General features: G+C 44.0%; 1 protein-coding gene across 5 annotated transcripts in view; it reads left to right on the forward strand.

Annotated features, from left to right (window-relative positions):
- Positions 1–25093, forward strand: part of SRGAP1 (SLIT-ROBO Rho GTPase activating protein 1) — a 233729-nt gene that overhangs the window by 93991 nt on the left and 114645 nt on the right. For all 5 annotated transcript variants that reach the window (XM_075344822.1, XM_075344823.1, XM_075344824.1 and 2 more), the window contains exon 2: positions 7762–7957. In XM_075344822.1, coding sequence (XP_075200937.1) covers positions 7762–7957 — 196 coding nt within the window. The remainder of the gene's footprint in view (positions 1–7761; positions 7958–25093) is intronic.

The following is a 25093-nucleotide window of genomic DNA, read 5'->3' on the forward strand; positions in this document are numbered from 1 at the left end:
TCTCACAACTAGTATATTGTGGCAACCCCTTGAAGGGAGTATTATTTTTTTTTTTTTGCCTGTTAAAAATATAAACATGATTATTGGAGTCTTAATTTGTTTTTGTGCAATTTTTGAGGCAATGAAGAATTCTTAAAACACTAACTTTTTGGTAAATCTTGCTTAGTTTGAAATGAAATAAACTTGATTTGTCCAAACCTGCATATATGTAGAAGAGGTAAGGCTGCTTTCACACATCCGGTTTTTGTAGTGCGGCTCAAAAACCTATCCTATGCAACGGATGCGGCGAAAAAAACGGATCCGTTGCATAAGTTTTTCCATGCGGCCCGTCCGTTCTTTGACGGATACGGCTTGATAATGAGCATGCGTAGTGCAAAAAAAAACCGCAACCGGCGTCCATAGGCTTTCATTATAATTTGCGACGCATCGTGCCGGACGTTTCATCCGGCCGCCACGTCTGCTAAATATGCTGCATCCGGCAAAAAATGGGCGCAACGCAAGGCCATGCGGCACAATCCGGCGCTAATAAAAGTATGTGGGAGAAACCGCATCTGGTTGCAAAAAAAACGGATGCGGTTTTCCCGCAAAGTGCCGTATTGTGCTGCACAGCAAAAACCGGATGTGTGAAAGCAGCCTAAGCCCACGGTCACAAGCCTCGGCAGCTTTCCTCCATTGAGAAGCAAACATTGGGAGGAAGTTGAGAGCCCCCCAAAATAAACATGTTCGGACTGCTCTAATCTGTGTTTTAAGCTTTTATAGGAGGATGAAAGATTTTAACAGCGATTTTATAGCTGAAATGTTCATCTTTCCAATTTTGGGCACCTTTACTCGGGTATCCGGTAGTACACATTCACTAGCTTAACACTAGAAGTCCTAGAAATTTCGAGCTCTCTGGGTTCCAAAGGTAGAAATGTTAAATGACCCCTCTCTGGGACTTCTAGTGTTTAAAAGGCTTCCATGTTTTTGTATTTTAACAAATGTATTGGGGGCATATTTATGTCCTCATCCCCCTAACACACTTGGCGGTCCTTCGTCCTTCAGAAATCAATGGAGAATTGGGTTCTTCACTCCTAAAAATATTGCTTGACAGCTAAAAACAAAAACCTGTGAAAGCCATTTAGGCAATGTGAGTCAGAGGTTGGAATCTGTGTACAAGTATATTCAATAGCATGGTAGAAAATATTCCAATGTAAGACATTGGTTTCCAGCTGAGCTGTTCATTAACTTCGCAGCGGGCGTCCTTTTGTGTCTTAGAAGACGAGCAGTAATTTTCAGATCTGTTTGTGGAAAACATTGAGATCCTCCTACTTTCCGCTGGCCATTTCAGATGTCACGGGTAATTCTTTAAATGATCGGTTTCAAATATTTCAGGCTTGTTGCTTTTTAGTTCTTCATTTCTTGTATGCTTGAGGGAATTTCATAAACCTTTGGTGAATCATCTTACAAATAACTACCTTGTGAAAGAGAAGAACATTTTCATACCAGTTTGTGCTATACTTTACAGTACTTAATAAAAATGAATGTAATACTTTTTTTTCAATCTATCAATGTATCAGATGTTTATTGGTAATCTTAGGAGCTTCACAGATCATTTTCTTTGCTCCTACGGTATAATGAAGTAGAACAAAGAAATAAAAATGACCAGATACTAAATCTTTCTTGTGATAGAAGCTGACAGCACTCGATGGACCCAATAGACTATTGAATTGTTGAATTTCTTTCATGGAATCTGTTATTTTGTTGATCAAAATAACTCGGTTCACAGAAGTGAACAAAGTCTAAGGGTCCCGTTACACACAGCGACGTACTAGCGATCCGACCTGGCAGGGATCACTGGTATGTCGCTTTTGAGCTGTCAATCAGACAGATCTCCACAGCGACCAGCGAAACGACAGCTCACTGCAGACTCCGAACCAAAGCGTGCTGTATAGCGAGAGACCAACGACCAAAAAATGGTCCTGACTGTTTTTTCACAATCAGCGACCTCGCAGCAGGGGCCCGCTCGCTGCTGCTTGTCACACACAGCAATATCGCTGGCGAGGTCGCTGGTACGTCACAAAACCTGTGACGTGCTAGCGATCTCGCTATGTGTGACGGGGGCTTTAAAGTGGTCTCTTGAGCAGCTCCTATCTTAGCAGTCTCGTTACTTCCTGGATGCTGGGGGGAGTCGGGCACTCCTCCTTGAGTGACAGTTCTTGAAAGCAGCAGAGCTATAGTATTAGTAGATACTGCAAGGTTGTGATTATAGATGAGTGAACCCAAAGTTAGGTTATTGAACTGAGCACCGGCTTTAAAAATCAGAGTACAGATTTGGCATTTGAATGCTTTACGCGGGAACTTCATTTGCGCGAGCAGCACTGGGCTCAGGTACGCTTTGTGCTCAGCCCTGTGCGAGCCGCTTGCAGTGTTTGAAAGGTGCACACTCGCGTTAACAGCATGATCTGATGTAGTGTGCAACAAGAAAAACATTTTTTTTTTCTTATAAAAACCTGCCCACCCTCCCCCGGAAGTGATCTGCTTATGGCTGGCTGTATGTGTGCGGAGACTTATACTACCAATCAGTGACTTTGAACCAGGCTCAGTAAAGTTAGAACCAGTGGAGGTTCGGTTCTATTGCTGCCAGCAAACCAAACCTCCAAAGGTTCGCTCATCTGTAATTGTGAATACACAGTACTGAAAAGAACAGTTTATTAAGTGCTGAGAGGGAAGTGAGCAGCTAACTGCTGTACAGAAGTGGGAGAGGGGTGGCTAGTATGTTAGGAGTTAACCCCTCCCCTCGAGTGGAACTACAGAGCACACTTGGCCAGGATCTAGGCAGGAACTAGTGGCCGAGCTGAATGGAAACAAGCTGTGCACTATGTAAGGTAAAAGCTCTCATTGCAGAAAAACAGAAAAAAAGTCAATTGAAAACTTGCTTATTTTCATTCTAACAAATTCAAGCCATTAAACACTTTAGAATACTGCTTTAATACCAGCAGTAAAGGAACTTTGGGTGACACAAATGTCATGCGTCTTGGGTCTGAAGGTGTGGAGCTGGGGTGATGCATAGCACAGAGATCACAGTAGAAGTGTGACTCTGTTTCATGTATGGCCATCAAATATAATGCAGATATAACACGCTGTATAATACCAAAATCACAAGCATGTAGTGAAAGCTAAGCATTTATTATTCTTCCAAAGCAACATTTCCACTATTCAGGAAAACGATCAACCAAGATGGATGATCTTGACTATTTTCCACAAATATTGACGATTAGGCTAGTTTCACACTACGTCTTTTTAACATCCGCTGAAAACGTTTTTTTAGCGGAAGTACGGATCCTGCTTTTACAGCAAATAACATATGCACTGGATGTTTAGGGGCGGGCATTTGAGTCATGTGATCGGGAGTGAGGGGAACTAGACTGGGAGGAGGCTTCTGACAGCTGCAGACGCTGGTAACCAAGGTTAGCATCGGCCTTGGATACCCGATATTTATCTTGGTTACGAGTGTCTGCAGCTGCTAGGAGCCGGCTCCCTGCACACGTAACCAACGTAAACATCGGGTAACTAAGAGAAGTGGTTACGCGATATTTACCTTGGTTACGAGTGTCCGCAGCTCTCAGGTGGGATAGAGAGGAAGGGGAGGAAGGGGGAAAGACAGAGATAGAGAGAGAGAGAGGGTGAGGGAGTAGAGAGAGACAGATCACGCGAGACTGGTTCTGGGCATGCTCAGTACTTTCTGGGCATGCTCAGTACAAAATCAGGATCCTGTCTATCAGCACGCCAGCGTTCACCTGCGTTTGCGTGCGTTATAGTCAGGATCCAGCAATTTGCAGTATTTGGACGGAGCTCAAAAACGCTACAAGTAGCGTTTTTGAAACATGTTAAAAAACTGCAAGTCACTGGATCCTCACTATAACGCAGGCAAACGCAGGTGAACGGACGTTAACGCGAGTCCATTGCAAATGCATTGAAATGAAAACGCATTTGCACTGGATCCGTACTTCCGCTAAAATAACGTTTTCAACGGATGTTAAAAAGACGTAGTGTGAAACCAGCCTTAATTGGACAATTTCTAATAATCAAAATCTGTCAAGTTTTTCAGACTTGACGTTTTCTTTGGGCATATAAAGGCTTTTCATTATTTCCTCCCACTCTTTGCTGTAGACTTTTAACCATAAATACTTGTAAATGGCACTAGTGACATTCAATGTAAGGCCTCTTTCACACGTCCGTGAAAATCACACACGTTTTTCACGGACGTGTCAAAGGTACGTATTGCCCTCTGTGTGCCTTGATTTTGGCACACATGTGTTCTCCGTGTGCTATGTTATCCGTGATAACACACGAAGAACAGGAACTTTTTGCTCACCTGTCTGTCGTTGCTGTCCGTGGGGCTGATCTACGGTCTCCAGCACTGTCGACTCCCCGCTGCTGCTGCTTCCGGCCTGCAGTGGTGTGACTATGCGATGAGCATAATGAGTGGGGGTCGGAAGCAAGTGACAGCAGAGGCAGCATTGCTGGAGAAGGTGAGTATAGAAATTCCTTTTAATTCACAGACACGTGTGTTTTCTCCAGTGCGTGTCACACGGATCACATCCGTGTGGTCCGTGTGACACCCGTGATGCTGGAGAAAAACTGACATGTGTCTACGTGTGGACCACACGGGCACACATATGCTTCACACGGACACGCGGTCCATGGCAAAACACGCACGTGAGCGCAGACCCATTCATTTTAATGGGTGTGCCCGTGTCTCCGGCACGTGAGGAAACGGACCAAATAAGTACCGGAGACACGGACGTGTGAAGGAGGCCTAAGACAAACTCCAAATGGCAGGACGTAGACTCAGACAGTATTCTAGTGATGGGCAGTCCGGCTCTTTTTGGTGATTCGGTTCCCATGGCTCCGCTCACCAAAAAGAGCCAGATCTTTCAGATAGTTCTCGGCTCCTTATTAAATGTGTTCACCCCAGGTGAACACACATTTAAGATTATAGTAACGCCGCAAAAAACCCTCCCACCCGCGGCTAAACCCCACCCCTCTTACAGGTGACCAATTAGATTGAGTAGGCAGCGTTTAACCGCGGGTGGGCGGGGTTTTAGCGGCGAAAATAATGTGTTTGGTGTACAAGTCCTCACACCGGTGGGGTCTTACAGCAGGATCTCCCCTCTCACCCTTCAGGGTACATGCATACAGCAGCCAAGCGAGCATGCTTACGAGCTAAGGATTGAGAGCAATATGCATCAGCCAGCAGATAGTGAACTTGTGAATTTATCTTTCCAGCTTAGATTTGCCCTCATCAGTTTTCTGTGTGTGCATATGCTCTAAGAACTGGATTTTGTTATTTCCAAGTCTGTTCTGACAATGATGAGCCAAGACCCCGCAGCACGCGGTTTTAAGAGGAATTTTCTGCTCTCGGAGAGTTTGTAGAATTAATTTGTTCTGGAACGTAGACTGGGCTTCCATATTGCTGTCGAACTGCTTATTTTAGAAATAAAAGCACTACATGATAAATACCAAATGCTAAGCTGTGCGTGCCAGTTGGCATATTAAAAAGGGAAATAAGAACATAAAACATCTATGTGACTTGCTCTTTCTTGCTCTGGTGTATTACCTATATTTCAGTGTATTAGGTGTGTACATTGTGTGTAGATTTCTGTTTGTTTAGGCTGCGGATGGAATGTAAAACACTCAAGGTCATACGTGGTTTGTGGAGCTGGCATCCTTTATACTGGGCCACCCACTTTGGATGTCATTTTCTATGCTTCTTTAATAGTTGGAGTGCTCCTTTTTAAAGACATTTAGTTGTTCCTAAGCAGTGCTCTTATCATGATGGTGATGGTGATGATGATGGTGATCTTGATGATGATCATGATTTTGGATGAGTCATGTCCTGCCATTCATTCTGCCCATACCACGAGCAGCTTGATTCAGAGCCTGGCAGCACAGTTGCAGAGAGGTGTAATTTTCTCCTAAATGCCGGCAGATTAGACTATCTGGCCAGGGACAATAGTCGGAGAGGAGACTAGTCCGGTTTGTCCTTTTTCGGTCCAGATACAAGTACACACAAGGGAGAGATCTGTCAATCATCTGTAGTGGACCTGGGAAAAGCCAGCCAGGGCAGCGTTGGACTAGTCACATCTATTCCTATGACCCACAGCTGTATCTTCGAACTATATTTTTTCTGCAAATCTTTGCATTTATGCAGCCAGTCTGATTGATTCATGCTGCTTGTGGTTTGGACAGCATGACACGCATGACAGGTTCCCTATAATTTATATAACATACTTTGTAATTCAGAGGATGCATGTACAAATGAAGTCTTTAATTAAAGAGCAAAAAACATAACTCAAGCCAAAAAAGTGATTTGCCCACAGAAGCTTACAATCCATGGAGCAATATGGTTGACACGACGTAAAAAGAAAAAATGCTTGTTTGTACAATAGTCGACATCCTTTACATTATATATGGTAGTTCTCATAAAGTCATATAAGCAGCTCATCTAGTCGTGTATGCTCAACAATGAAGTGCATTGGGATGCAGGGAATGTGGGGTTTACTGTTAGTTGAATTAATTGTTATGCGTTATTCGGCTTTGCACTTGCTGGGTCTCATGGTGGCGTCAGACTCTGTTCACACAAGCAGCCTGGTATCTCTTAATTGAACAGCCTGTCACAGGCATCAGCTGTGTTTTGTTTCACTTCTCTCCAGTACAGCAGGAGTTAATTCCTGCTGGCTTGTGAATGGTTGCTAGGAGCTCAGGCTGCTAATGACCATTCACAGCTGCCTTCACCCTTTATAAGGTCCCCGGATATAGCTTCAGCGATCCCGGTCTTTGTGATTATCCAGTTACACTGTGATCTACAGTTGCTTTTCTGTGTTTCTCCAGTTGTGCATTTATTTCCTACCCTTTGCTTTGTTCTTTTGTACACATACTGTCCTTCCTCTGTTTGAGTGCAGGGAGTACGAGTTTTCTTTTCCCCTTGTTCATGTTGTTTCTGTGGGGTTTTCATTACTGGGTTTCTATGCCGCTCCCAGGGTGGGTGAAGTAAGATCAGGGTTTGGACAGGAGTCGGGGGCCACGCTAGGGGCTCGAACCTGGCTACAATTGAGCCTACTTCTGAGATAAGAAACAGTGCAGTCTCAAGTCTGCGGGCCAGCCTAGGGGCCCCTGTCCTGTCACTACATATACCGTGACTTTAATCTGCTTCGGAAAACTTAGGGCAGAGGAGATATATAAAGACGGGGAATGTAGAAATCTAGCCTAAAAGATGTGTTTTTAGGTCACGCTTAAAACTGTGGCTATTTGGAATCACCCTGTCTAGGGTAGTGCAATCCAGTGAAAAGGTGCAGCTTAAAAAAAAAAGTCTTGGAAATGTGAATAGGTGGTTCGTTATGGAGGTTGCTGCTCTAGGATCATTGTCAGAATGAAGAACAGAGTTGCTGTGATAGCGATGGGGAGGGAAAAGCTGATTACTTGTATTATCAGACTTTTATGGTCATATGAAAAGAGATGAAGCTGTTGCCTAAATTTTTCGAAAATTATCTTATTGGTGACCAACGATTCATAGTTCTGTATATTGTTAGTTTGGAGTGCTTTAATTTACACCAGCTAGTATTAGTCTTTGCCTTTTTTTTCTCAGGAGCTACAGGTACATTGTTAGCAAATGATCCAATCCCTTGAGATTGTACATTTTGTGACTTGAGTGTAATGTCCACGTTGCAGTGAAGTTGGCATGTTATCCAAGCATTCATATTTATTTGCCTTATTTTGCAGAGATAAGAGCCCAGCTGGTTGAACAACAAAAATGCTTGGAGCAACAAACTGAAATGCGAGTTCAGCTCCTTCAGGACCTTCAGGACTTCTTCCGCAAGAAAGCCGAAATTGAAATGGAGTATTCCCGGAATCTGGAAAAGCTTGCCGAAAGATTTATGGCTAAGACCAGAAGTACGAAAGATCACCAACAATACAAGTAATAATTTACCCTATTTGTTCGTATTTACTAGGGATGTGGCTTGAAAAGTTGCTCATTTAGGTTTCTATCTTGTAATATATTTGCCTTCATCATTTGGCAAATATTACGGTATATAATAATGCACATTTACTTTACAGATTAAATGGGGGGCCCATGAACAAATCAAATGTTAATCAATAGAACTTGGAGTAATAAGTTCCACAATTGAATGTCTCTAAAAAAAATGTTCCTGTGCTGAGCTATTTTATATATGTGCCCCTGCTGTGTACTGTGTAATGGCTGTGTCTGACCATGCATGAACATGGTGGGCACATACCACAGCTTCTGGGCAGGGGAGGAAGCATAAATCGCTTGTGATAAGTAGTATAATACAGATGGAACAGCAGCAACTCAGAGCTGCTACTTTCTTAGATAATAAATTCCCCTGCCTGTTTTGTCACAGGAGCAAGTTCTTTCGCAATGTCTCTAGCCTTCTCAGCTCAACATAAGTGAAGTTAGTGATGCAGCAGCTTCAGTGGACCCTGAGCTTATATGTCACTGACTGAGTTATATTGCGCTCAGAGAAGCGGAAATTCAGCAGACACACTAGCTCCTGTGATACAACAAGCAGTGAAATGTGTGACATCAGAAAGTAGCAGCTTCAAGCACCTGATGTTTTATTTGTATAAGGCCACGTGCACACGTTGAGTATTTTGTGAGTTTTTTACATCCATATTATTAAATTAAAACCAGGAGTGGGCAAAAAATGTGGAAGTGTTTCATGTGTGCCTTTGATACTTTTCCTCTGACTGTTCCACTCCTGGATTTTGATGTAAAAACAACTTGCCAAATACTCCTACGTGTGCACGTGGCCTAATAATTGTCATGTGCTTGTGTGGCGCCCCTGACCTGGTCAGGCACCACTGAGTATTGCACCCACGCCTGGAGTACAAAACAGGTAATCTCAGAGGCTGACTAGGGTGTGGACACACACAGACACTTAGAACCAGGAACACACACAGCTTAGAGGGGACCCCTGGGCAGTCCCAGGGAGGGGGTGTGGCCCTCGCCTCCCAGCTAGTGGTGGGTGTGGGACTGGAGACAGGGAGTTGTATAGAGGCAGCCGAAGGAGCAGGAGGTGTAGAGCCGCGTCTGGAGGGCAGAGCAGAGGAGCAGGGCCCTTCCAGACACTGCACCAGTCAGTGGCTGCTGGTGGGGGAGAAAGGCTACTGTATAGTGCTGCCTGAAATTCACCTAGTACAGAGGTGGCTGAGTAAGGGGACTGTCAGTAGACCCAGCCCGCACTGGGAAACAGGTCCCCAGAGCAGGGGCCCATTCAGTTGGCCTGCCAAACCTGCTGGTGAGGGCCCTTTATGTGCCTTACAAACCTACACAGAGTCCGCAGCTACAGCAGCAACGAGGGAGCCCATAAGTGACAGAAGTAAGCAGCCAGAATTACTTGCTCCTCGCTGCCCGCAAACGGGCCAGAAAGGGGAGAACGGCAGAAACTACTTCCGTGATTCCAGCAATACTACAAGTAGGAGTCACCTCAAAACAAGAAGGGCAAGGAAGGCGAGTCAGCAGTCACCCCTACATCAGACGACGGGATACCTGGTTCCTCCTGGTTCATCATAGCATCGCCCGGGTGCTGATTGTGTGTGAGTTCTTCTGTGACTTGTGGTACTACACACTTACACTGGGCCCTGGGGCCAGCCTCACTCTCGGGAGGCCATAACAACTGCCTGCGTCTAACATCCGCCCCAGGCATCCCCTAAACTGCACTGGCGTTCACCCCCTGACCGCAAATACCGAGAGTGGTGTCACGATCCCCATAGAAGTTAACCTGACCTACCCGTGGCCAGAAGATTCCCTGCACTGTGGCGTCCTCGAACAGGAACAGCGCTCCTGGGGCGGCACACTTCCTCCCCTGGCCAGGAGCTGCTGTATGTGCCAACCACGAACTAGTGAAGCTCTGCATGGTCAGACACTGCCATTACACAGTACATATATATGGATATATATATCCATATCCTGCCCTTAAAGGGATTGCCCGCGACTAATGTATTGATGATCTATCTATAGGGTAACTCAGCACATGTCATCAGTTGGGGTTCCACACGCAGCACCCCCACCGATTGTCTGATTTTTGCACTAGTGGATGTCTAATGTAAATGTATGGAGTGGAACACACCAGTTCTTTACATTTAGTGACTCCTTACAAGTACTGCCATTGTTTTCCCATTCAGTGGATATCTGTACAATTTGGTTGGCCATAAAGGACAACTTAGACCATTGCTTTTTTGTTTGACAGAAATGGCACATTTTTTGGGTGCTGCTGTTGAAAACTTCAAGCCCACACTAGGCCACAAAACTTACTGGAAACCTATTGGTGACTGGTTGATTTTACTTTGTGGCATTGTCCAAAACTCTAGCTTTCACAGACCACCTGGCTTTATAGTGATGTCTAATTCACGGCGAACTTCTTGTGTGTTTTGAGTGTTTTGCTTTGGAGATAAAGGACCATATGGGATATGATTATATTTGGCCCTCCGTTCTAATTGTTACTTGGGGCGTCCTAAATTCATACACGTGTCCAGCCCCGCAGCTGTTTTTTGGCATCTAGCGGTTTCCAGAGATGCGCCTGCCAGAAGCAGCGCCTTGTGCCGTACAACTCCCGGGTGCACGGATAATGAGATCTCCGCTGAAGTTATTTCAGGCGCATTGCACTTGTCATCAGATTGTCAGCGGCCAGCTGTTGACCAAACCATGACTTGCATGTGTAAATACTAGACATCCTTGAAGAAACAACAGCTGAATAAGAAGTGTCATGCATGGATTGTTCTAATTCTTACCTAATACCTGGCTGAAGATCTGTCTCCATCCCGCCTTACCATTGCTTCTCCGCATTCCTCTGACCCTTCACTGACTCCTATGTCCCTACAAAGCCCTTTGTGTAAGACTTAGAAGGTGATGTACAAGTTTGTTTTGTTTAAGTACAGCTCCGGCTATGATGTAACTTCTCGTTGAGGTCACCATTGTATGATGAAGGTTACAGCCGGGTTCACCGTTTATTACATTGAAATATACTGTATAAGTGCCTCCTTTGTAAATTGTCTGGAATTTACTACCTTAGCCATAGTTATGTGCACAGTACATGTAATGTAATACCTGCCCGTTACTGCCGGCTTCCGTTGCCAATTTATACAGAGCTAAACAATTACTACATACTGTATTAGGATAAATTTGCAGTATATTACATAAAAAAATGGTATGCAAAGAATAACATTTAAGGCACATGACTTATTTCTTCCAAAGACAGTACTAAGGACCAGGGGGCATTCACTGCGAGTGGAAGAAAAGCGATTCCGGCAGCTAAATAGGAAAGGGTTCTCTACAGTTAGAGAAGTCAGACTGTGGAATGCCCTACCACAAGAGGTAGTAATGGCAGACACTATAACAGCTTTTAAGAAATGGCTGGATGATTTCCTCAGTACACACAACATTGTTGGTTATAAATGACTTAGTGACCAAATGTAGAACTGGTGGAGGAAGGTTGAACTAGATGGACCTAGGTCTTTTTTCAACCTAAGTAACTATGTAAGGCTACATCCCTATGATGAGTATTAGATGTTGTAGATTTTCATATTAGGTGAATCAGATTTACTATTTTCACTGCATTTTTATTGCATTTGTTACATTTGTTTTTATTGTGTATTTGATGCTGCGATTTTTGCATCGTCCTTTTATATCCTTTTTTGTTAAACTTAGCCGTTTTCTTTTTTTTTTTATACTTTGTGGTATTTGGCTTTGAGAACTTTTTAGTGATATAGTCATGTGTGGGTTACATGCATCTGTAGTGCATTTCAATAGCGGAAATGCACTAAAAACGCTTACGTGTTACCATCTAATCCAATTTTGTACTGAAAATGTGCACATAAAACTCCGCATACCCACAAAAGAAATTTTCATGGTATGGATTTCAGAAGCGCACCACAAAAAAAAAAAAAAGAAAAGCACAGTGGGCATGAGATTTTTTTAGAAGTCCCATCCACTTTAATGGAAGTGTAACACGCTGCATTTTTGTGGAGCAAAAGTAGGCGGTGTTTAAAAACTCGCCAAAAAGTCATTGTGGGAACTTCACTTAAAGGTGGAAAATACTCAGGAGGCTGGGGTCGGGTGGTGTGGAGCACAGCAGTTATGGCACAGAAATGTCAGAGCCGTCCATCCGATACATAAAACAAATTACACATTAGCTAAATGCAAGTCTAGAACCAACTGGGTACTAAACAGCTAAGAGCATAGAGCAATAATCTAATGTACTAACCCAGTAGGCGCAGTGCACCCCCACATACATTTCGCTTGCACTTCTCCCATTCTCAGTGAGAGAGGGGAGCCAGCATGATCTGAAAATGGCATGCATCATATAAAAGGTGCAAATTCACAGATTTATTCCAACTGTACTATAATACAAAATGAGATTTTTAGCAAATAATTGATCAATTCTTTGAGCCACCCCTGCCAATGTCACGGCAAATCTCAATAGGGGTTTCCTACTCTATATTATGTATTTCATGTGCCATGCGGCCTCCTAGATAAAGTTAACAGCAGAACCATAATGGAGCACACATACCTGTAACCTGTATATAACCGCTTCTATGTTGCAAAAGAGGCAATTGTGGATAAGGAACAGCCCAGGTCCCAGCATGTGGAGCAAGCTCTATACCTACCACTATATCAGAACTGACCCTCCCAGTGCCAGACAGCAACCATTGATAAAGGCAGGCCGCGGTTATATACAGGTTACAGGTATGTGTGCTCCATTATGGTTTTGCTTTTAATTTTATCTAGGAGGCCGCATGGCACATGAAATACATAATATAGAGTAGGAAACCCCTATTGAGATTTGCCATGACGTTGGCAGGGGTGGCTCAAAGAATCGATCAATTATTTGCTAAAAATCTTTTTTTTTTTTTATTATAGTACAGTTGGAATAAATCCGTGAATTTGCACTTTTTATGATGCATGCTATTTTCAGATCGTGCTGGCTCCTCTTTCTCCATTCTCAGTACAGTTCTGGTCCTCTTCTCTGCTATATGACCACAGTTATGACTAGCAGGCTAATACAGCGTCCTCTTTGTAGACCAGCAGTCACCTTCCCAATGTAAGCCTATGAGACCAACACTGAGGTTCTCATCATTTTCAATTGAGAAAGCAAATTCCGCCCTGTAGACTATGTGAGAGCCATTAAGTCAGACCTGCAGTCATGTGCAAAAAGGGCCAGAATAGTGCTGGGAATAAAAGATTTTGGTCAGTATGTTATTTAGAGGGAACCTCTTATAGACAAAAAAACGCTATTAACCTCTAGATATGGAGTTAATCTGCAGGATAATAGCATTTTGAAATCCTGCTCAGAGTTTCCAGGAGGAAAATAGCTTTTATCCTCCCTGCAATGTTTGCGTTTCAGTCATGGGGGTGGCGCCATCGCAGGTTCAGTCACAGTGCAGGGGCAGCAGCTGCTCGCCATACACAGAACTATCTGACAGGTTCTGAGTGGCTGTCAGTCAGTGCAGGGGGGCACGGTTATAGCCTCCGGTCTCCATACAAAGGACTGTGACTGAAGCCTTACCAGCGCCACCTCCGCAACCGAAACCCGAACGCTGCTGGAAGGATTAAAGTTCTTTTCCTCCCTGCAGCAGGGTTCAATGTGCAGGCCCCGTGAAGGTTTCATACGCTACTAACCTGCAGATTAACCCCATATCTGCAGGTTAATAGCATTTTTATGCATGTGACATGTTCCCTTTTTAATACGTGAACTTTGTACATAATAACAACAGCTAAGGTTATAAATAAAGAAAATAACGAAACAACCGTGTGCTATGTTAAACCCTTCCAAGCATAAGATGTAACAGCGCGTCCTTCATTGGGTGAGCGTTACGGAGTGGTGCAGAGAGGGCTAGGGCGTTGGGCCTGAATCATGCCCAGCAGAAGCCCTCTGTGTGTTACCCACAATTAGGCTATGTGCACACGCTGCATTTTTTACCGTGTTTTTGTGGTGAGTTTTTGGGCTCAAAACTGCATGACTTTCCTTCCCCAGCAAAGTTTGTGATTTCATTTTTGTTGGCTGCGTTTTTGAGGTAAAAAAAAATGGTCATGTCAATCCTTGTGTTTTTCTGTGTTTTTCCACCCATACAATGCATTGGAAAAAAAACACAGTGAACAAAAATGCAGCAAAATTTAGCCAAAAAACGGGGTGCATTTTTACCGCTGCGTTTTTGCCACGGGTGCGTTTTTTTGTGCATGTTTTGCGGCCAAAAACGCAGCGTTTAAGAGAATTGCAGAAACGTCAGCGTGCACACAAAGCCTGATATCCCCCCTCCCCCCTTTTTTTCTTTATTTTTTTCTTTTCTTTCCACTAAAAATGTCTGGTCAAAATATCAGGTGATAGCCTAAAATAACCTGGTAAACAATGTAAGGAAGAAAACAGTCCAAACAGAATTGCTGGTTTTATGTTTTTAGTAATTGCACCTTCCTTAAAAAGAAGGCAATAAAAAGTGATCCCAGCATCGTGCTAATAAAATATATCAATAAAACATGCCCTTTCACAGGTCACCGGATGAGAAATAATACGTTCTTTTTGCTTTACAAATTTCAAAAAACATTTTTTTTAGGAGGGAAAAAACAAAAGCACAGAAATGAACATTGGCTAGGGCAGAAAGGTGTAAAGGCCCCGTTACACACAATGATATCGCTAGCGATCTCGTTAGCGATGTGACACGCCCAGATCGTTGTTACGATTTGCCGAGATCGCACATAGGTCGTTTTGTAGCGGTCACACGTACACATCTCACAAACAACGCAACATCGTTCAGCGATATATTGTTTGACCAAGGCGGCCGTGTGGATGTTGTTGGTCGTTTGCAGGGTATCAAACGTAGCAATATGTCTGCTGCCTTCCAAACGACGAACAATATTTTTAAACTGAACGATGTGGCAACGATCAACGATTTTCACAATATTTGCGATCATTCGGAGTCTCACGTAGGTGTCACACGCAACGACGTCGCGAACGATGGAAGTGCGTCACGAAAACCGTGACCCCGATGACGTATGTCAGATAAATTGTAGCGTGTAAAGCGGCCTTTAGTGCTTTTTCCTAGTGTCCTTCCTACTTTACACATCCTTCAGATCAATGGGAGTCCAGGTTCTGAGATCTCCACTGATCAATCCAAAAAATTCCTCTGAACTCTGCTGCTCTGGAGAAGATAAGAGCTCCTAATAAAATGTCTGCGCCCATACGGGATGCTGTGCGTGTGCGTCCTTGAAGGAGCAGAGCACTTTTGGAAGCTGAACAGCACACTTCAGAGTAGTGTGTCAGCAATTTGGCTTGGGGTCTCCGGCCCCAGAAGCCCCCTGAAATGAGGGACACGTGACAAAGTAAGAGCAAATTAAAAATTGATGTACACTTTGAACATAATATAATCTAGCAGAAAATCAATTTGCATCTTATCACCCTATATTATAGCCTAAAGGCGTCTCATGTAGACAATAGGCCACGTTACAAAATGTCTACTTGGTTGTAACCTCCTCTGGTAAAGTCTGCATTGAAGGTAGTGCTGGGAGCGGGAGCCAATCAGCTGATTGCAATGGTGATCTTTTCCTGATCTTTATCTTTGATGAGGCAACGCCTGTAACTTCAGATGTAGCAATTAAAATGAATCTGTCAGCAGCTTTTTGTAATGTAATCTAAGCACAGCATGATGTATGGGTTGAAAGCCTGATTCCAGCAATGTAATTAGCTGGTTTGCATGCTGTCATTTTCATATAATCACTGATCTCTCTGCTGCTGTTCTAGCAGAGCTCAGAATGCTGAGCTGTGTATAGCCCCACCCACACCATTTATTGTATTGCTCCACTTACACCATTGACTCAGTGGTAGGAGAGTGGTTACACAGCAGCTGACTAGGAGGCAGGAGACACCTACTGCTGTAGTGATAATCTCCTGCAGGTAAGACACTGATTTTATTGAAACCGCAACACACAGCCCAGTTAGTGATCCATTGCTGGAATCTGGGTCTCTGTCCCTACATCTTGCTGGAATCAGATTACATATCAAAAAGCTGCTGACAGATTCCATTTAATAAACAAACATTGGCATACCAAGTGAGTGTTCCTACACAAACTGTGTATCAATGTACCGTGAATGAGCAGCTTTAGTGTAGTGCTTACTGCCTCCCTGTAGAGCTGCAGGTTGGTGCCTGCATAGAGGAAGGGAGGTGACAACTGAGGAAAATATCAAGTTTAGAAAAAATGTTCACTATTCAGCTTGTCCAGTGATTGAAAATATATTCTTTTCCTTAAGGATACAAACCACATTGTTGCCCCTACGGTACCGACGTTGGGTTTTGGGCAGATTTTAGGCGTCGTCGTACTTGCATGACTGACTGTGTGTCTGGGGCTTTGGGGCTGGATTAGCGGCATTTTATCCACACATTAGCTGCTTAATCTTTTGTTACCTGGGAGCAATTATCCCATTTCTATCTTGTTTGTGAGAAGCAGCCTTTGGGAGTAATGCTCCTTCCAAATTTCTGAGACGTTGAGAAGCTCCCATGATTATTTAATGAATGACTTTCTCTTGACGGCCACATTAGCCGGCTGTCTCCGGCAGGACCATGATTGGGCTTCTTCTAGGAGTGTGGATGGAAGAGATAAGAGTAGCAATTTTTGCTTTTCCAAGACTGGAGCTTGCGTCTTCTGCCTAATAGACGGATCCCTTTTATTTGCTATTGTCTGCTCGTCATTTGGGATTATTTATTTATTGCCTGAGCGACAGTGCCGGTGATTAATGTATAACGTGAGGAAGCGTGACAAGCAGCGGCATAGCGAGTGTTTGGGAGAGTATACTATGATAGTGTCGCGGCTGCTGTGAAATCCTTCATTTCTGCCTTTAAAAGTCCCGTTTTAGAATTTGATAACTTTGCTAATTTCTGTAGTACTGTAGTTATTCATTAGTCACCGCTATTAGAAGAAAACACGGATTTGGGTGTATCCAGTGACTGGGCCATTGACTTTAATGAAGCATGCAGGGTTAATTTATGCGCTGACCTTATTTTCAGCAGTGTCCGCCTTCTTTGAGGTGTGCAATTGACCACGCTTTTATATCCATTTCAAAAAGGTTGACTGCAAAATACGAGTTCAGACAGCACAAAGTGGCTATCTGATTTATTAAAGTCACTGCCGGATATACCTAAATCCTGCTTTTCAGTAATGGACATAAAAGCCCCAACATAGCCATTGACCTCTGGCTTAAAGGGAACCTGTCCCCACTTTTTTGGCCTACAAGCTGCGGCCACCACCACCGGGCTCTTATATACAGCATTCTAACATGCTGTATATAAAAAACCAGGTCGGGGGTATAACATAAAAAACACTTTATAATACTTACCTAACATTCACACTGTCGGCCTAATGGGTGTCTCCATTGTCCGATGCCGGCGCCTCCTCTTTCGGCCATCTTTGTCCTCTTTCTGAAGCCTGGGTGCATGACACGGCTATGTCATACACACTCGCCGGTCCTGCACAGGCGCACTACAATACTTTGATCTGCCCTGCTCAGGACCTGAATGCCGGCGAGTATTGATGACGTCGGAGCCGTCATGCACCGCGGCTAGAGAAGAAGAGAACAAAGATGGCCAAAAGAGGCGGCGCCGGCACCAGAGAATGGAGACGTCCATTAGGCCCACAGTGCGAATGTTAGGTAAGTATTATAAAGTGTTTGTTATACCCCCGGCCTGGGCTCTTATATACAGCATGTTAGAATGCTCTATATAAGAGCCCAGTGGTGGTGGCCGCAGCTTATAGGCCAAAAAGTGGTGACAGGTTCCCTTTAAAGGGGTTCTCCCACGATGATTGTAATATTAATCAGCGGATTTATGTTACAATAAAACTTAGTTTCACAGTTGGATTTGTAAAAAAATATATATATTTCTGAGCGGAGATCGTATAAATGTTCCCTTCCTATGTACTGTGTAATGGATGTGTCTGACTATACAAGGATATGAAATAAGAGCCGGAATATGAGATGACAAAGAGCCAGCACCAATGTGCACTAAGGCATCAAATATTCCAAACTGCATTATAAAAAAATTTTTTTTGAGATTTTTGGCAAAAAATTGCAGTTTCTTGAGCTGCTTCGCCACGTCACGGCAAATCTCATTTGAAGCAGTCCTACACTAAAATATTTTTATAAAATGTGCCATGCGGCCTCACACATGAATAACAGAACTACTCTCAGCAGCACTCACCTGGTCTATTGCAGTCCCGTACCCATGACTGAGTCACGGTTGTGGGCGGGACAGGTCCAAGCAAATGCTGCATGAAGTATATATATAGCCTGTGGACAAAGCCTGATGACCCAATGTGAACAGTCACCAAACGCCAAAATCTATACAGATGGAATACATCCCAAATTGGGGTGCGTAGCAAGGTGGAGGTCAACCACCGACCAATTCAACAAAGAAACAACAAAGAGCCAGCACCAATGTGCACTAAGGCATCAAATATTCCAAACTGCATTATAAAAAAATTTTTTTGAGATTTTTGGCAAAAAATTGCAATTTCTTGAGCTGCTTCGCCACGTCACGGCAAATCTCATTTGAAGCAGTCCTACACTAAAATATTTTTATAAAATGTGCCATGCGGCCTCACACATGAATAACAGAACTGCTCTCAGCAGCACTCACCTGGTCTATTGCAGTCCCGTACCCATGACTGAGTCACGGTTGTGGGCGGGACAGGTCCAAGCAAATGCTGCATGAAGTATATATATAGCCTGTGGACAAAGCCTGATGACCCAATGTGAACAGTCACCAAACGCCAAAATCTATACAGATGGAATACATCCCAAATTGGGGTGCGTAGCAAGGTGGAGGTCAACCACCGACCAATTCAACAAAGAAACAACAAAGAGCCAGCACCAATGTGCACTAAGGCATCAAATATTCCAAACTGCATTATAAAAAAATTTTTTTTGAGATTTTTGGCAAAAAATTGCAGTTTCTTGAGCTGCTTCGCCACGTCACGGCAAATCTCATTTGAAGCAGTCCTACACTAAAATATTTTTATAAAATGTGCCATGCGGCCTCACACATGAATAACAGAACTACTCTCAAGAAACTGCAATTTTTTGCCAAAAATCTCAAAAAAAATTTTTTTATAATGCAGTTTGGAATATTTGATGCCTTAGTGCACATTGGTGCTGGCTCTTTGTTGTTTCTTTGTTGAATTGGTCGGTGGTTGACCTCCACCTTGCTACGCACCCCAATTTGGGATGTATTCCATCTGTATAGATTTTGGCGTTTGGTGACTGTTCACATTGGGTCATCAGGCTTTGTCCACAGGCTATATATATACTTCATGCAGCATTTGCTTGGACCTGTCCCGCCCACAACCGTGACTCAGTCATGGGTACGGGACTGCAATAGACCAGGTGAGTGCTGCTGAGAGCAGTTCTGTTATTCATGTGTGAGGCCGCATGGCACATTTTATAAAAATATTTTAGTGTAGGACTGCTTCAAATGAGATTTGCCGTGACGTGGCGAAGCAGCTCAAGAAATTGCAATTTTTTGCCAAAAATCTCAAAAAAATTTTTTTATAATGCAGTTTGGAATATTTGATGCCTTAGTGCACATTGGTGCTGGCTCTTTGTTGTTTCTTTGTTGAATTGGTCGGTGGTTGACCTCCACCTTGCTACGCACCCCAATTTGGGATGTATTCCATCTGTATAGATTTTGGCGTTTGGTGACTGTTCACATTGGGTCATCAGGCTTTGTCCACAGGCTATATATATACTTCATGCAGCATTTGCTTGGACCTGTCCCGCCCACAACCGTGACTCAGTCATGGGTACGGGACTGCAATAGACCAGGTGAGTGCTGCTGAGAGTAGTTCTGTTATTCATGTGTGAGGCCGCATGGCACATTTTATAAAAATATTTTAGTGTAGGACTGCTTCAAATGAGATTTGCCGTGACGTGGCGAAGCAGCTCAAGAAACTGCAATTTTTTGCCAAAAATCTCAAAAAAAAATTTTTTATAATGCAGTTTGGAATATTTGATGCCTTAGTGCACATTGGTGCTGGCTCTTTGTTGTTTCTTTGTTGAATTGGTCGGTGGTTGACCTCCACCTTGCTACGCACCCCAATTTGGGATGTATTCCATCTGTATAGATTTTGGCGTTTGGTGACTGTTCACATTGGGTCATCAGGCTTTGTCCACAGGCTATATATATACTTCATGCAGCATTTGCTTGGACCTGTCCCGCCCACAACCGTGACTCAGTCATGGGTACGGGACTGCAATAGACCAGGTGAGTGCTGCTGAGAGCAGTTCTGTTATTCATGTGTGAGGCCGCATGGCACATTTTATAAAAATATTTTAGTGTAGGACTGCTTCAAATGAGATTTGCCGTGACGTGGCGAAGCAGCTCAAGAAATTGCAATTTTTTGCCAAAAATCTCAAAAAAATTTTTTTATAATGCAGTTTGGAATATTTGATGCCTTAGTGCACATTGGTGCTGGCTCTTTGTTGTTTCTTTGTTGAATTGGTCGGTGGTTGACCTCCACCTTGCTACGCACCCCAATTTGGGATGTATTCCATCTGTATAGATTTTGGCGTTTGGTGACTGTTCACATTGGGTCATCAGGCTTTGTCCACAGGCTATATATATACTTCATGCAGCATTTGCTTGGACCTGTCCCGCCCACAACCGTGACTCAGTCATGGGTACGGGACTGCAATAGACCAGGTGAGTGCTGCTGAGAGTAGTTCTGTTATTCATGTGTGAGGCCGCATGGCACATTTTATAAAAATATTTTAGTGTAGGACTGCTTCAAATGAGATTTGCCGTGACGTGGCGAAGCAGCTCAAGAAACTGCAATTTTTTGCCAAAAATCTCAAAAAAAATTTTTTTATAATGCAGTTTGGAATATTTGATGCCTTAGTGCACATTTGGTGCTGGCTTTTTGTTGTTTCTTTGTTGAATTGGTCGGTGGTTGACCTCCACCTTGCTACGCACCCCAATTTGGGATGTATTCCATCTGTATAGATTTTGGCGTTTGGTGACTGTTCACATTGGGTCATCAGGCTTTGTCCACAGGCTATATATATACTTCATGCAGCATTTGCTTGGACCTGTCCCGCCCACAACCGTGACTCAGTCATGGGTACGGGACTGCAATAGACCAGGTGAGTGCTGCTGAGAGCAGTTCTGTTATTCATGTGTGAGGCCGCATGGCACATTTTATAAAAATATTTTAGTGTAGGACTGCTTCAAATGAGATTTGCCGTGACGTGGCGAAGCAGCTCAAGAAATTGCAATTTTTTGCCAAAAATCTCAAAAAAATTTTTTTATAATGCAGTTTGGAATATTTGATGCCTTAGTGCACATTGGTGCTGGCTCTTTGTTGTTTCTTTGTTGAATTGGTCGGTGGTTGACCTCCACCTTGCTACGCACCCCAATTTGGGATGTATTCCATCTGTATAGATTTTGGCGTTTGGTGACTGTTCACATTGGGTCATCAGGCTTTGTCCACAGGCTATATATATACTTCATGCAGCATTTGCTTGGACCTGTCCCGCCCACAACCGTGACTCAGTCATGGGTACGGGACTGCAATAGACCAGGTGAGTGCTGCTGAGAGTAGTTCTGTTATTCATGTGTGAGGCCGCATGGCACATTTTATAAAAATATTTTAGTGTAGGACTGCTTCAAATGAGATTTGCCGTGACGTGGCGAAGCAGCTCAAGAAACTGCAATTTTTTGCCAAAAATCTCAAAAAAAATTTTTTTATAATGCAGTTTGGAATATTTGATGCCTTAGTGCACATTGGTGCTGGCTCTTTGTTGTTTCTTTGTTGAATTGGTCGGTGGTTGACCTCCACCTTGCTACGCACCCCAATTTGGGATGTATTCCATCTGTATAGATTTTGGCGTTTGGTGACTGTTCACATTGGGTCATCAGGCTTTGTCCACAGGCTATATATATACTTCATGCAGCATTTGCTTGGACCTGTCCCGCCCACAACCGTGACTCAGTCATGGGTACGGGACTGCAATAGACCAGGTGAGTGCTGCTGAGAGCAGTTCTGTTATTCATGTGTGAGGCCGCATGGCACATTTTATAAAAATATTTTAGTGTAGGACTGCTTCAAATGAGATTTGCCGTGACGTGGCGAAGCAGCTCAAGAAATTGCAATTTTTTGCCAAAAATCTCAAAAAAATTTTTTTATAATGCAGTTTGGAATATTTGATGCCTTAGTGCACATTGGTGCTGGCTCTTTGTTGTTTCGGAATATGAGATGGTATACATGGAGCTTGTAAGCGCATGTTCACACTGGCCATAAGAGAAAGAAAACCCAAGATGAACATAATATGGACGTATACCTTGCTGTAAAGAAGTGAAAGCAATAGTGTTTTTTCTTTAGTTTCTTGTACTCAGTACAAATAGGGTGTGACCCCCTTTCGCTGAGCTTTTCATCCATTGCTTCCCATGGCAGTGTGCTATAGTCAGGACCCATCACTCTGCCCTTATTCAGATTGAGGTCTATTCTGACACATGGTAAGTTGTTAATACTAGAGAGTGTAGGTACTTTCCCGATTTGGGTAGACCTTGTTGTTTGTGGGATGGCTTTACGCTTTTTTTGATCAAAAATAGTGTTTACTATGTACCCTATGTTTATTTACTGTATATGCACTATGCTTTTACTTATTTACAGCAGGGTGTACTTATATAATATGGTCTGATCATACCACATCTCCTGGGCAGAGGAGGACGTAAGAGTATACAGACAGCAGAATCATTGCTGATTCTTTGTGAGGTAAAACATTGTTTAAACGGTCAGGGAAATGGTTTACCTCACAAGAAGAATCATCTTAGATCTCATGCTGTAATGTCTGTATACTTTCTTTTGCATCCTCCCCTTCCCAGGAGATGTGGTATGATCAGACCATGTCCCTGTATGGTCAGACACGGCCATTACACAGTACACAGCAGGGGCACATATACAAGAGTCTCATCTTTATAGAATTTATTTTTATTTGAAGTTCTATTAATTAAAATGAACAACCCCTTTAAACGTGACCTTAATCCTTCATCAGAATAATTACAATGTAGGAGAAATAATGGTCTTACCATGAGAAGAAACTGATTGTAGACAAACCTAGTTTATTACATATCCTGTGTAGGGAGTTACCCGCTAAATATCGGCCTTTTTGGTAGTTTGGCATCCTGCAGGCCTTCAGGAAATAGTATGCTAGTTAGGCTGCTTTCTTTCACACTACGTTTTTTTAACATGCGTCATGAACGTTTTTTTGCTGTAAAAGCGGATCCTGCTTTTACAGCAAAAAAATGCATGCAAACGCATGTCTTATTTTGCAGGATCCTGTCACTGGATGTTTAGGGGCGGGCATTGGAGTCATGTGATCGGGAGTGAGGGGAACTAAACGTGCTAGACTGGGAGCCGGCTTCTTACAGCTGCAGAGGATCGTAACCAAGGTAAACATCGGGTAACTTGCTTGGATACCCGATATTTATCTTGGTTACGAGCGTCTGCACACGTAACCAACGTAAACATCGGGAAACTAAGAGAAGTGGTTACCCGATATTTACCTTGGTTACGAGTGTCCACAGCTCTCAGGTGGGGGAGAGACAGAGAGAGGGAGGAGAGACAGGGGAGAGAGAGAGGGAGGAGAGACAGGGGAGGGAGATGGGAGGAGACAGAGGGAGGAGAGACAGGGGAGGGAGATGGGAGGAGAGAGAGGGAGGCGAGACAGGGGAGGGAGATGGGAGGAGAGAGAGGGAGGAGAGACAGGGGAAAGAGATGGGAGGAGAGAGAGGGAGGAGAGACAGGGGAGAGAGATGGGAGGAGAGACAGGGGAGAGAGATGGGAGGAGAGAGAGGGAGGAGAGACAGGGGAGGGAGATGGGAGGAGAGACAGGGGAGAGAGATGGGAGGAGAGAGAGAGGAGAGACAGGGGAAAGAGATGGGAGGAGAGAGGGAGGAGAGACAGGGGAAAGAGATGGGAGGAGAGAGGGAGGAGAGACAGGGGAAAGAGATGGGAGGAGAGAGATGGGAGGAGAGACAGGGGAGAGAGATGGGAGGAGAGAGAGGGAGGAGAGACAGGGGAGAGAGATGGGAGGAGAGAGAGGGAGGAGAGACAGGGGAAAGAGATGGGAGGAGAGAGGGAGGAGAGACAGGGGAAAGAGATGGGAGGAGAGAGGGAGGAGAGACAGGGGAAAGAGATGGGAGGAGAGAGAGGGAGGAGAGACAGGGGAGAGAGATGGGAGGAGAGACAGGGGAAAGAGATGGGAGGAGAGACAGGGGAAAGAGATGGGAGGAGAGAGGGAGGAGAGACAGGGGAAAGAGATGGGAGGAGAGAGAGGGAGGAGAGACAGGGGAGAGAGATGGGAGGAGAGAGAGGGAGGAGAGATGGGAGGAGAGAGAGGGAGGAGAGACAGGGGAGAGAGAGGGAGGAGAGACAGGGGAGAGAGAGGGAGGAGAGAGAGACTGATCACGGAGGCTGGTTTCTGGGCATGCTCAGTAGAGCAAGCAGGATCCTGTCTATCAGCATGCCAGCGTTCACATGCGTTTGCATGCAGTATAGTCAGGATCCAGCAATTTGCAGTATTTGGACGCAGCTCAAAAACGCTACATGTAGCGTTTTTGGAAAATGTTAAAAAACTGCAACTCGCTGGATCCTCACTATAACGCACACAAACGCAGGTGAACGCATGTTAACGCGAGTCCATTGCAAATGCATTGAAATGAAAACGCATTTGCACTGGATCCGTTTTTGTGTTAAAAAAACGTAGTGTGAAAGCAGCCTTAGGTGTATTGTGACTTGCCCGACGTGGTGAAATTATGAATAAAGCCCACCCAATAACTGTATTTCACCTATGTTAAACCTGCTGAAATTTCCCTCATAACCCCAATAACTGTCTGAAGCTGTAAACTATTAAGATGGATGTAAGCAGCTGTCCAAACGTGGCCTGAAGAACATGACCTAAGATCCTGCTGATTTGTTCTGCATGACCACAAGGAGCCAAGTAAATAAGGGTGAAGTCATTTTTGTGGTGTCTTGTCTGACCAGTAACGTGAAGGT

Source organism: Anomaloglossus baeobatrachus, chromosome 4, assembly GCF_048569485.1.
Source record: "Anomaloglossus baeobatrachus isolate aAnoBae1 chromosome 4, aAnoBae1.hap1, whole genome shotgun sequence".
In the NCBI taxonomy this organism is placed as follows: domain Eukaryota; kingdom Metazoa; phylum Chordata; class Amphibia; order Anura; family Aromobatidae; genus Anomaloglossus; species Anomaloglossus baeobatrachus.